Genomic DNA, 14326 nt, shown 5'->3' with positions numbered 1-14326 from the left:
GGGGCTGTTATTACTGGCACCTGGGGGCTGTTATTACTGGCAAAGAGGGGGGCTGTTATTACTGGCAAAGGGGGGGCTGTTATTACTGGCAAAGGGGGGCTGTTATTACTGGGGGCTGTTATTACTGGCAAAGGGGGGCTGTTATTACTGGGGGCTGTTATTACTGGCACAGAGGGGCTCTTATTACTGGGGGCTATTACTGACACAGAGGGGCTCTTATTACTGGGGGCTGTTATTACTGACACAGAGGGGCTCTTATTACTGGGGGCTGTTATTACTGGCACAGAGGGTCTCGTATTACTGGGGGCTGTTATTACTGGCACAGAGGGGCTGTTATTACTGGGGGCTGCTATTACTGGCATAGGGGGCTTTTATTACTGGCAGGGGGGGCTGTTAATACTGGCACATAATTGGGGGCACTATAGGGGCATCTACTGAGGCCACAAAGAAGGGGTATTTTATATGGGCTCTCTGTACAGTACAATTTTATACTGGGACACATTATGGTGGGTACTATGGGGAAGGGGGAGAGGAGTACTATGGGGTCATCTATGGGGGGCACTAAGAAGGGGTATTTTATACTTGCAAATTATGGGGGACACTGAGGGCATCTACTGGAGCATTTTATACTGTACATTATGGGGGGCACTAGGAGGAAGGAGGGTGTGGAGCACTATGGGGTCATTTACTATGGGCACTATATAGGGGTATTTTATACTGGCACATTATGGGGGCACTATGGGGACATTAGCTCAACTAGGGGCATTACAAGGGGGTATTTTTTGCACTGTCACATTATAAGGAGAATTATTACTACTGGGGGGGGGATTATGGTGGGCTTTATTACTCCCCCATGGTATGACCCCCTAGTAGCAGCACCGGCCTCTCCCTGCTCTGCTATCCCTCTGTCCCTACTTATCATAAAATCTTTCTCATTAGGATAAAACAGAACATCAGCTCCGCCGAGCCCCCGGCCAAAGTGTGGAAGTGGCGTCCGAGATCCCCAAGAGCCAAGCCAAGTAACTGTAAGTTTTCATGTGAAATATGTTTGTTATACACATATAGCCTACACTGTGGAGTCTGTTCTATAAGCACCATTGTTTTGTGGCGGCGGACAGAAAATAATCTGAAAGTGCCCCTCCCGAGACCAGGCTCTGGATCCGCCATTGAGCGGATGCCGTGCGTGGTATCCGCTGCGTGAAAGACAGACAAGCCCCGCTCTAGACAGCAGACACATGGAGCATTAAAATGATTGATAATGCTCCGTGCCTTTCTGTGATCTTTTTACTACAAAATCACGGTGACAACTTTATCTCACTGTGATTTTGTAGTAAAAAGGTCACAGAGAGGCACGTAGCATTATCATTCATGTTAATGCTCCATGTCTCAGCTTTCCAGAGCGGGGCTTGGCTGTCTTTCACGCAGCGGATTACATGCACAGCATTCGCTCGTATGAAAGAGCCCTTAGTTGGCATGACCCTGTGCCCTCACCTGTCCTCTACCTGTCCTTTTCTGTTCCCTCAGCCAGACAAGTATTATATGCTGTGGGCTCAGCTCCACTATACAGCGAGGACGAGCTACTAGAGGACAGTCAGCAGCTACTGGCCAAGATGTGGAGGAGACATCCGCCGCTTCCTCCGGTCCAGGAATTCTATACACAGCTAGGTGGATTATCTGCCCAAGCGACAGCAGAGGAGCAGTAGAAACATGAGGAGTTAGAGGGTGATGACGAAGATGACACAGAAGACCCCAACAGGCCATGGCAGTATACAGTGGAGATGGAGGCAGGGAGTTCCTCCGAGTCCCTTGCGCAAATGGCCAGATGCATGTGAAGATGTGAGAGATGACTACTGGTTCTCCACAATATTTGACTGTCGCTACTGGTCCAAAATGGGGGCCTATCTTACATCTTCAGACAGGGATGAAAAACGCAACTACTATCGGCACATCCTTTTGTAATCAGTTGGTCGCTGCCTACATGCATCATCACCCATCCTCATGAAGGTCTAACTGAGGGGACACTCTGAGCTCGAGCTCACTGCTATGACTGTTGGAGGGGGGTACAGGAGCAGCACCAGCTCCATCAGCAGCAACTTAAGTCTTGAGTCTTTGATTTTTCTTCAGCTGCCTACTGAAGAAACTGCCCAGCAGCAGCAGGACATGGAGCATAATTTAAACCAGCAGGTGGTGGCATACTTGGACTGTACCCTGTCACCCAAGATCCAAGATCTTCTGGACTACTGGGCAGCCAAACTTGAATTGTCTGTTGAGGGGCCACTATTGTGACTCTGTATGCTGTTGCCATCCTGATTAATCTGTTACGGGGCCACTAGTGTCCCTGCTTGGCGGCATTCACAACATCAAATAAACAAATAAATAAATGTATCCTGTCTTTGGAGCATTCATAAGATCTTTATCACATGGTCAGTATTTTGCATCAGGATTTGATCATGATTTGGAAGCTAAAAGCAGGAGTGGGTCCAAAACACATAAGACTTGCAAATATTCCCATCATATTGTATCTCTATTTTGGACCCACTCCTGTTTGTGCCTTACCAAAACTAACCAAATACTGATGCAAAAAAACTGACCAAATACTGATCATGCAGGACTTCTTTTCCATCTAAATAAAGCTGATATCAGACTCAAATGGCCAAAACACATGCAAATTGAGCATGAGGCCTCTATGACATGGTCGGTATTTTGCATCAGGATTTGATTATGATTTGTAAGCCAAAAGCAGGAACGGGTCCAAAACACAGAACAGATGCAAATATTTCCATCACATTTTTTCTGTGTTTTGGATCCACTCCTGTTTTTGCCTTACAAATACTGATCAAATGATGACCAAATACTTACCGTATGAAGGAGGATGCTCAAAATACAGGATCCACTTTTTTTAGCTGTTCTTCTGAGGTATCAGAAGAAGGGAAAAATAAAAAGTGATGTCAACATAACCTTACTGCTGACCCCCTCATTACTCTGTCACAGGGCCACTAGTTGAATCTTAGGCCACTGCACGGTTCAGTCCATGCTGATAAATTAAACCTGACGCTAACATTGATCTGTGAGGCTGAGTTTGGACTTCATTTTTTTGGTCAGCAATTCTCATAATTTATTGTCAGCCAAAAGTGGGTGCAGATCAGACCCACAGAACAGGTGCAGATCTATTCATGATACCTAATCCAAGAGTAGGCTTGGCTCCTGAATTGGGCTCACAGAAACTGATAGACGTAACTGACCAAATAACTGAAGTGTGAACTAAGCCTAATAGTGATGCACATCATTCTACAGCTAACAGAAAGGATTCAAAAGCATGTGTTTGCACTGCCACCACATGGATTAAAAAAACATGGTGGCGTGCACGGTGAGGCATACATTAATATAAGTGACTTGCCTGTCAGGCTGACACATAGAAACTGTTTCGCTACGCATGTTGATTAGCTGTGCATGTTGCATGCACACTGATGTACACTGAGATACACTCTCCCTGCAGGCCAGGATAGATTTGATTTTTATCTCGCTTCAAGACAAATTAATTTATCAAAAAAACAAATTTCTTAGTGAAATTCGGCAAAGCTTCCAAGTCAATTTTTTTTAAAAACTTCACTCATCTCTAGTATTAAACCATCTCTGACTTCTCTATGGGCTGTAAATGGCTCTCTATTACTGTAGCTGCATTATCTGCATGCAAGCACAGCAAGGATGTTCAGAAACATCCTTACAGAATTACACGTGGACCTGCCAGACATTTACACTAATCCATTGGTCTGGAAATAGTTTACACATTGATTTATCAAACTAGTAAATAAGTTAAAAAATATTTTCTTACAGAGCCCTGCAACCTGTAGGGCTCTATCATAGGATCTACAACTAAAATGGCATGGGTTATCACAGAGACATACGCTATCACAGACAATTAATGGCTCCCCGGATCAAACCTGGTGGCTGTGGCACCTGTTGCGTTCATCTTTAAAGACCCAACCTTCGCCATACATATTACAATGGTCGGAAAGGGAAATGTGAAATAATGACATTTCCATTATAAATATTTAGTGGGGCTGTAGAATACTAATTGGGGCCTAAGAACAACAAGCACCGGAAAAAAACAATCCAAGGAGCAATGCAATATCCAAGGACAAAGCCGAGGTCAGGGCATGGAAAATCAGTATTCAAATCAGGAACAACAGCACAGGGAACTAGGACAGGAAAAGAACCACAATCAACAGGAAATCAATGGCCTGATTCCCCAATAAATACCCTGCAAGACCTGATGCCATCTTTGGATTCTGGTTGCCTTTGCGACATTTTAGTGTATGGGGTTAGAGAAACCTATCCTGCTTCTGCATGGACAAGGTGTACTGAGGGACATCCCTCACCATTTGAGTTGGTTCAAGGTATAAGTGGAACTTTAGGAAGACAGAATCACTTTGGCCTCCTGTCTGACCCAACTCCCACCTTACAAGCATGGATCCCTTAAGCACGGTGGTTGCTGTCATTTTGGTGGACATAAAATTAGATCATCCTGGTCTGTGGTGGGCAGGGCATTGTATGAATAAGTTTATTTACTCTATGTATACTTATTTCCTGGTCTTAAAAAAACAAAAAACTATTTCTAAAAGCCATTAAAATGGCTTTGTAGTTCTACTCTTTTATTTTACACATTTATGTTGTGCTTAATTCTCGTGTCTTTTCAGGAGGACTCGACCCGTTGATAAGAGGTTTGCTTGGAAAACCTGCAAAACTGCAAACCCCACAAGAAATTATGGATGAAGAGTTAACAGAAAAACTGCTTGTGCTCTCCAATAATGGTTCAATGGATTTGGCATCTCTTAATTTGCAGCGAGGTCGTGACCACGGCTTACCAGGTCAGCTTTCTCTTCAGTCAATGAAAAGGCTCTTTCTAAAGAACAGATCAGTGACTGGCTGTTGTCAGAACTTTCGTACATTTTCTAAAGGGCTCTCATGAGTTATGTCTGTTCTATTCATTGCTTTTCCACAAACCACTTTAACACCATTCACATGTACCATTTAAAGCCCAACACATGTTCAGATATTTTATTTTTTATGCTCACATTTGTTATTTTCTATTATAGTGAGGACATGAAGGTGAAGTAAATGACAACTATATTGTTTCAAATACATTAGATAGTGATAAGGTTCAGAATTAGAATCTAAGAAAGAAAGAACAAACAAAAAAAAAAACACTACTCACCTCTCCAATCCCCTGCCGATCCAGCCGTGATGCTCCAGATGCTGCCATCTGAAAGCAATCATTGGCATCAGCAGTCACTGCCACGTGCCATATTACTGGCATCACTGTTTAGCACTGGGCATTTATTAATGGCGACAGCTACGTGCCACTTGTATTCAAAAACCAAATGACCCCTGGATTAATGGGGGATTGAAGAGGTATGTTGTGTTCATTTGCTACTTTTTCCTTTTTTTGTAGTAGTAGTACCCCTTAACTTCCTTAGGTAAATAAAACCTGTAGAACTTCATCAAAATCCTTCTTGTTTTTAAGATAGCAGCCTCTTTGTCAGCCCCTTCTAGTTAATTTTCAAAAGCTGGGAACCAGTCCTCCAACCTTCTTTTGATGACTACATCTACAGATTAACTATAAAATACACTTTAAAGGCTATATATTACTCTAATACATTTTAATAAAAAATACACAACTTTGCGAACAGTCTCATAAAAATATATCCCATTGTTTTATGTCTACTGCTCTGAAGCAGATCCTTGCCTAAGTTTATGTTCGTTGACCGGCGTCAGAGGGTCCACAAAAGATCACATATCTGCCTGTCTTCTGCCCATTCACAGTACTGTAGTTAGGTATAATGCGTTGCCTGTGTGCTGTTTCTCTGATCACTCTATTTCTCTGCTCATTGAGAGAGTGTACGGGGTGGCATATAGGTGGAGCTAGGTCGGCCTCGGACAAGATTACGTTTTTCCTGTGTGTGGAAACTGAGAGGAGGATGGAAATCGCCCGACAAGTGTTGCAACTGTTCCCTGGTGGGTGTAGATTCTGCAGATTATCTATACTCAGAGCGTTATCACTGTGTTATCTGTGGTGTTACATGGGACTGCAAATAACATCTACATTATCTGTACTCAGAGTGTCACTGTATTATCCTTGGTGTTACATAGAACTGCAAGTAACATCTGGTATATTATCTGTATTTAGAGTTATCACTGTATTATCCTTGGTGTTACATAGAACTGCAAGTAACATCTGGTATATTATCTGTATTTAGAGTTATCACTGTATTATCCTTGGTGTTACATAGAACTGCAGGTGACATCTACATTACCTGTACTCAGAGAGTTATGTGTTACCTGTGGTGTTACATAGGACTGCAGGTCTCCCCCTTTTTCTGTTTCATGTACATTGCTCTGTCTCTCAACTTATCATCTTGCTGCTTCCACAGCATAATAATTCTGGTTGGAATTTAGGCTATAAATGATTGACAAATGGGTCTCCAGTGCCCTGGCCGATCATCACACTGAAGGGGCCATGGCGCTCCTGGGAGTTCTGCTTCACCTTCATCCATGTACATCTGGCTGTGCTTTTTCACTTAATCTTTAGAGTGCTTAATATGTACAGCTCTGGGAGGGTCTTTAAACATTGCATCCGCTCAGGGCCGGTGCAACCATATAGGCGAACTAGGCATTCGTGGGCTCCCCCTGACTGGGGCTGCAGCCCTGGGTAAGCGGCTCTTGAGCCGCCCCCAGCGCCGTTACAGGGGGGCCAGGAGGTGGAGGTCCTTCTTAAATATGGCAGAGAAGGCATCTGCTTAACCTGATGGCAGGTGCCTGCTCTGCCAGTAAATTGCTGGAGGAGAGAAGGCGGGCAGCAATGGAGGCTGTTCTAGCAGATCCTCTGTGATGCCGGAATATGACGTCATTCCGGCCCGGCATACTAAACGGCGCGCTGGAGGACTGAGGAGCTGCACCACACTGGACCCCAGGGAGGTGAGTGTTTAAGTGTTTAACTGAGTGAGTGTCTGCCTGTGTATGTATGTCAGTGAGTGAGTGTATGTATGGCTGTCTTTCTGTCAATAAATGTATGTGTGTCTGTCATTGAGTGTCTGTGTGTGTATGTCAGTGACTGAGTGTATGTCTGTCAGTGTGGATGTCTGTCGGTCAGTATGTGTCTGTGTTTTTGTCAGTGATTATATATGTGTTTTTGTGTGCCAGTGAGTGAGTGTCTGTCAGTGAGTTTCTGTGTGTGTGTGTTTCAGTGGATAGGTGAATGTCTGTCAGTGAGTGAGTGTGTGTCTGTCTGTCGGTGAGTGAGTGTGTGTCTGTCTGTCAGTGAGTGTATGTGTGTCTGTCAGTGAGTATGTCTGTCAGTGAGTTTCTGTGTACGTCATTCAGTGAGTGTCTGAGTGCGTGTCTGTCTGTCAGTGAGTGTAAGTGTGTCTGTCAGTGAGTGTATGTGTGTCTATCAGTGAGTGTATGTGTGTCTGTCAGTGAGTTTCTGTGTACGTCATTCAGTGAGTGTCTGAGTACGTGTCTGTCTGTCAGTGTGTGTGTGTGTGTGTGTGTGTGTCTGTCAGTTAGTTTCTGTGTACGTCATTCAGTGAGTATCTGAGTGCGTGTCTGTCTGTCAGTGTGTGTGTGTCTGTCAGTGAGTGAGTGACATGAGGGGGCGGCAAAATGGATCTTTGCCTAGGGCGGCAAAAATCCTTGCAGCGGCCCTGCATCCGCTTACGCATGCAGCGGGCGCCATAGCTGGCGGGTCTCTACTGTTTCAAACAGCAGAGGCCTGCGGCAAATGTCTTTGACTGGCACTAATGGCGATCTCAGGAATTTAACCCTTTAGATTCTTTGGTCAAGCACAACCATGGCATCTGATTAGTAAAAACGCGGAAGCGTGCGCTTCCGTCACAGATTTGCATGCACCAAATCTGCATCATTTATGTCCCATGGAGCTAGAGCGTGAGCCCTAGGCACCCAGTCCGACACTGTTCATTGTCATGTCATACATCCCTCCATCTATGACCTACTTCTTGCTAAACTACAGAATGTAGCTTAGCCAGTAGTTGAGGAAACAATAAGGCTTGTTTCACATTTGATAAGTCTGGCAGGCGTTTTCTGTCCGGCTGCTTCCCGGCATTCTATGCCAGAGCAGCCTGCTGGAAGTGCCTGCAGTGTGAAACACGCCTAAAGGGAATATGATTGCAGGATCAGACTGCTACACAGTAAGGGACATTTTTCAATAATGGCGTAATTTGCGGCAAAAAAAATATGAACATTGCAAATCAAAACTAGTGATTTGTTTCACCTCATATATCAAAAGGAACACAAACTGAACCCCCTCCTCCCAACGCCAATTTTTGCTGCCTGTGGTAAAAAACTGAAACCCCTCCCCCCAATGCCAATTGCTTAATCTAACCCCTTCCCCCAGCCCTAGTGTTAAAGACATGCTTGTAAAACATTTCATACAAAGCTACAAAACATACAGGGTAAGGCTACATTCACACGAACGTATTTTGTTTCCGTGTCCATTCCATTTTTTTGTGCGGATAGGATGCAGACCCATTCATTTCAATGGGCCTGCAAAAAATGTGGACAGCACACCATGTGCTATCCGCATCCCTATGTCCGTTCCGTAGCCCTGCAAAAAAGATAGAACATGTCCTATTCTTGTATGTTTTACTGACTAGGATAGGCATTGTCACAATGGATCCGCAAAAAATAAAATGGATGCCATACAGAACAACATCCACTTTTGTGCGGATCCGCAATTTGCAGACCGCAAAACACATACAGGTGTATGAATGTAGCCTTATACAGCTCCACATACCTCTTGCATCCAGTGATGTGTCCTCTGATGCAGATGATCTGTTTCTTTATCTTCTCCATTCAAACCAGACCGCCATGATGATTTCTTTCAGCCATCTCTTGTCTCTGCATTTAGTTTGACAAACAGACATTTTAGTTTCCTACTTTTCCATCCTCCTCCTGACCTTCTGAACGATCCTGCCGCCTCTAATACTATGTCCATTGTGCTTCCCAATACTATATTGCAGATAATCCCCCTGAATATACTATTACCAGACAGATAGTACCCCTTCAATAATTTTTGGCACGCAGTGCCCAAAAAGTAACTGTGCCCAGCAAATAGTGTTCCTGAAACGTATAGTGCCGTAAACATAGTGGCCTCTAAAAATAATTGTGTTAAGCTGATACTGTGCGAATGTAATAGTCTTCCCAAAAGTCCCAACAATAGTAATAATTCCTGCCAGAGTGCACTATGTGGTAACAATGCCCACAATAGTAATAATGGCACTCATTTTGCCCCCCAGAAGTAATAATGCCCCCATAGTGCACCCAGTAGTAATAATCACCCCTATATTGTGTGCTTTACAAAAAATACCCCTTGTAATGTGTGCCAGTACAAAAAAAGACCTCTTATAATGTTTGCCAGTAAAATAATTCCCCCTTGCAATGTGTGGCAGCACAAAATACCCCCTTATGTGTGCCAATTAAAAAAAATGAATTATTTAAATATAGTAAGTAACACTTTTTTAGATTTTTGTCAAGAAATGACTTTCAATATTTCTATATCACACATCTATGCAAAGTTAAAATATGAATACACTAAAACAATCACATTCAGAAGTGAGGCCAAATGGGAAAAGGACTTGCAAAATGGGGAACCCATTCTGTGGAACGTTGTGTATAGAAATATTAAAAGATCAACGGTCTCCCCTGCCCATGCATGGATTCTTTTGAAAATCATACTCCGTCTCTACTACACACCAATTTTTTTTCATACCATTTATAAGGATAGGAAACAGAACTGTTATAAATGCAGCAAAGACAGAGGAGACTATATACACTTACTGTGGGAATGCCCAGGGATAAAAGAGTACTGGATTAAAATATTTCGGAAATTGCGGGATAGTTCCCCTATGAAATACGAAGCATGCATTAGATATGTTATCCTGGGCGTTTTCCCAGAGACAGATAAAAATAAAATTGAGCAGAGACTCTGGCTTCGGGGTATTGCATTGGCCAAAATAATAATTGTTAAACATTGGGGCACTACGGAATATCCTAATTTTCACGAGTGGATGGAACAGATGAACAGGGTTAAGCAATATGAATACATTCTTGCCCAAACAGCAAGGAAAAAGGCAGCTTGGATGCGGATATGGGGCCACTTGAAATGATAATACCAGGCGCAACGTCAGTAGCTCCGCGGAAGAAAAGGGGGTTGGAGGGAGGGATGGGGAGGTTAAAAAATAGGAAAGAAATTTAACATAGGATGAGACTATGTATTACTGTATTGTTGTTTTGTTGTTGTTTTGTGATATCAAAATGTAATACTATAGATCTTTAACATTTCTAAAATAAAAAGATTAAATAAGAAAAAATAAATAAAAAATGCTCCCTTACAATGTGTGCCAGTACAAAAAAAAGCCTTTTAGTGCCCCCTGTAGAACAAATGTGTAGAATGTGTGCCAGTACATAAATGCTTCCTTATAATGTGTGCGAAGTACAAAACATGCTCCTTTATGTGCCAGTACAAAAATGCTCCCTTTTAATGTGTGCGAAGTACAAAAAATGCTTCCTTATAACGTGTTAGTACAAAAAAAATTAACTTTTAGTGCCCCCATTAGAATGGATGTCCCCATAGTGGTCCCCTTATAATGTGTGCCAGTACAAAAATGATCCCTTTTACAGCTGCAGTGCCCCCATAGTGCTTTCTCCAGTTACAAAGTAATGATCTCCACCCCATTGTGGCCCAACAGCATGTTGCCAAATAAAAATAATAAAGTGAAATACCTCCATTCTGCTGTCAGCGATGCAGTGCAAAAAACAGACCTAGTCTGTGCCCTGAGCTCTATGCAGCCCGACTCAGGCAGAGTGATAATGACGACACCGGCCTCTGATAGGCTACAGGAACTAGGACTAAATCCTATTAGAGGAAACGCTGGACCCAGAGAGACGTTTCTCCCGTGCCCCATCACAGCATTCAACTGTATTGCTGTCCTGAGTACAGCGATGCAGTTGAATATGTAGAGTTGAGTGTTTCCACAATGAACGCGTTCATTCCCCTTGGCCCTTCCGCTGCCCCCCTCTTGCCCCTACCTGGTGACCTGGTGCTGCCTGAGGCAATAGCCTCAGCTCACCAGATTGGCGGTGCACCGCTGCCCCCGCCAGACCTACACTTGCGACATTTGAAAAATGTTTGTGGCTTTTTAAGTATATTTACAACATGTTCAGTCGTAAATTGCGACTTTGTCTCAGACTTGGAACGTTTTTGTTATTGTTTTGTTGAATGTTAATTTAGTGACAAAACCCTGTTGTTTAGTTCATTTCTATTATATAAAATTAAATGCATCCTGTTACTTACCTTTTACTTGTTCCCACGACGAGTTAGTTTTTCTTATGATAGCCCGCGCACTTTGACATTTATAACTAATTTCTGGCATGATCAATTCTTTAAGATGAAAATTCTGGGAAAACTGTTGATATATTTGGTGCAAATCAAAATGTCACTATTTTTTGCGCATTTTACACCACAATTCTGGCACAACATGCTTAGTAAATGTCCCCCAGTGTCATAGGAGCTGTAGACACAGCACAGTAGAACATTTTAGTGAATGTTGTGATGCTTTTATATATAGTTCATGTTGTTTAAATGACTTCTTGTTGGTTAAATAGGCCTGATTTTTTTTTAAGGATACAATGATTGGAGAAAGTTTTGTGGACTTCCGAGACTAAACTCATCATTGGACATGAGGATAGCGATTTTCGATGAGAACATCACAAGGAAAATTATTGAGTTGTATGGACATCCTGACAACATTGACGTGTGGTTGGGCGGTCTAGTGGAAGACCTCTTACCAGGAGGAAGAACAGGACCCCTATTTGCTTGTTTAATTGGAGTTCAATTTCGAGCACTACGAGATGGAGACAGGTAAACAGAATTATACATTTATACAATTCTAATCCTTATGCAGATCTTCCCTCCTACTAAAAAGCATGTCATGGAAAAGAAAATAGTAAGATGCATAACTGTGGAATATGATCAAAAATAGGGTCCTTCGGTATGGTTGCCATGCAGGGGTGTGGAAAAAGTACCTCCCTTCCGCTTCAATCTCCTTAGATGCCTATGCCTCAGAGCCTGTTGACTTATAGATATTCCTATTGTAAACTGTACTGTATTTTCCTTATTGCTTATTCCTTATTGTCTTTTACACTTATATTCAATATCTAATGTATAAAGCTGAGTATGTGTGTATGTCCGCTAAACAAATTTACACCGTCGCACTTACAATCACAAAATTTGGCACACAGGTACATCAGGTGTCCGGGAAGGTTTTAGACCAGGTCTCAGCTCTCTAGCATGTACCCAATATTCCCCAAAAATGCATTAGCCAATAAAAGCCTGCCATACACACGATCACATGTCCGTTATCAGCCAATTGAAGCTTGCAGGCCCTTAGTCTCCACATACACACTGTTTTACACTAGGTTTCCATAACAACCCAGCCATTTTTCTTCACTGCTGTAGGTCAGTTTTAAAGGGGCAGGGTGCTGTGGGTGACACTGTTAAGGGAGCAAAGTGCTGTGCAGATCACAGTCAAGGGGGCAGGTAGGGTGGCCATTATGGCCAACCTCAAAAGACGGATTTAAAACCTCGCTCCCAGGCCCTACTAAGCTATGCCCCCTCCCACTCCGCAGCCGATGGGAATTGAAAAAATGAAGGTAAAAATCAACTTCAGCTGCAGGGGTGGGAGGGAGAGTGACTTTCTCCCTTCAGCTCACGCTCAGACAGCAAAGTGCTGCTGCCTGAGAGTGAGCTGTTCAAAAGGACATCCCTGTGTCCGTCCAGGCTCTGCGCCGTTAAGGGGGCGGGATACTGTGGAGGTCATTGTTAAAGGGGCAGGCACTGTGGAGGTTACTGTTAAGGAGGCAGGGGACTGTGGAGGTCACTATTAAAGGCGCAGCTGCTGTAGGGGTCACTTTTAAGGCAACAGGGTACTGTGGCAGTCGCTGTTAAAGGGGCAGGCGCTGTGAAGGTCTCTTTTAAGGAGGAAGTCACAGTTAAGGGGATAGTCCGCTATGGAGGACAGTGTTAAGGGGCGGGGTGCTGTAGAGGTCAGTGTTAAGAGGGTGGATTAGTGTGAAAATCACTATTAATTAAGGGGATGAGGGACTGTGGAGGTCACTATTAAAGGGGCAGCTGCTGTGAAGGTCACTGTTAAGGGGTGGGTTATTGTGGAAATCACTGTTAAGTGTCCCAGCGCAGCGTACAGATGTCCATACCCCAGGCCTTTGAACGAAAGCGCAAAAACCCAGCCATCCACCCACATGGACAAGTGCTTTTGGCCAGGGACGCTACATTTCCCTGACGGCACACTGGGTGAACGTTGTGGAGGCCGGGAGTGAGTCGTACTCTGGGATGGCACAGGTACTACCGACGCCAAGGATTGCAGGACTTACTTCCATCAGGATTTCCGCCACCACCTACATTAGTGGCTGCAACCCCCCCCCTTCTCCTCCCACCTCCTCCTCCACTTCCACCTCTGAATTCTCATCTTGCAGCACCAGTCAGCCATCAGTCAGTAGCTGGAAGCAGTGTAGCACTGCAGTGGGGGAAGCGGTAACAGGCTGTGCTGAAACAAATGTGCTTAGGTGACAAACAGCATACCGCCGCAGAGCTGTGGTAGGGTATAAGGGACCATACTGAGCTGTGGCTCTCACCGCTCAACCTACAATCAGGCATGGTTGTGTCTGATAATGGTCGCATGGTGGCGGCTTTGGTGCTCGGCAAGCTCACACACATACCATGCCTAGCCCACGTGTTCAACTTAGTGGTTTAGCAGTTTCTCAAAACTAAAAATGTTTTAGAGGGTCAGATCAGCAGCAGGCCCTCGCCCCTAATGTTTTAGAGGGTCAGCTCAGCAGCAAACCCTCACTCCTAATGTTTCAGACGGTCAGATCAGCAGCAGGCATTCTCCCCTAATGTTTTAGAGGGTCACCAGCAGGCCCTCGCCCATAATGATTTAGATGATCAAATCAGCTGCAGGCCCTCGCCCCTAATGTTTTTGATGGTCAAATCAACAGCAGGCCTTCGCCCATAATGATTTAGATGATCAGATCAGCTGCAGGCCCTCGCCCCTAATGTTTTTGATGGTCAAATCAACAGCAGGCCCTCGCCCCTAATGATTTAGAGGGTCATCTCAGCATCAGACCCTCACCCCTAATGTTTTATAGGGTCACCAGAAGGCCCTCACCCATAATGTTTTAGATGGTCAGATCAGCAGCAGGCCCTCGCCACTAATGTTTTAGATGGTCAGAT

General features: G+C 44.0%; 1 protein-coding gene across 1 annotated transcript in view; it reads left to right on the top strand.

The window, feature by feature from the left end:
- TPO (thyroid peroxidase) overlaps positions 1–14326 on the top strand; it is a 250087-nt gene that overhangs the window by 146552 nt on the left and 89209 nt on the right. Inside the window, exons 6-7 of the mRNA XM_044290990.1 lie at positions 4698–4868; positions 11701–11938. Coding sequence (XP_044146925.1) covers positions 4698–4868; positions 11701–11938 — 409 coding nt within the window. The remainder of the gene's footprint in view (positions 1–4697; positions 4869–11700; positions 11939–14326) is intronic.

The sequence above is a fragment of the Bufo gargarizans genome, chromosome 4 (genome assembly GCF_014858855.1).
Source record: "Bufo gargarizans isolate SCDJY-AF-19 chromosome 4, ASM1485885v1, whole genome shotgun sequence".
Lineage (NCBI taxonomy): Eukaryota > Metazoa > Chordata > Amphibia > Anura > Bufonidae > Bufo > Bufo gargarizans.
Note: the sequence above shows the minus strand (reverse complement) of the source record. Positions and strands in the feature narration are given on the sequence as shown.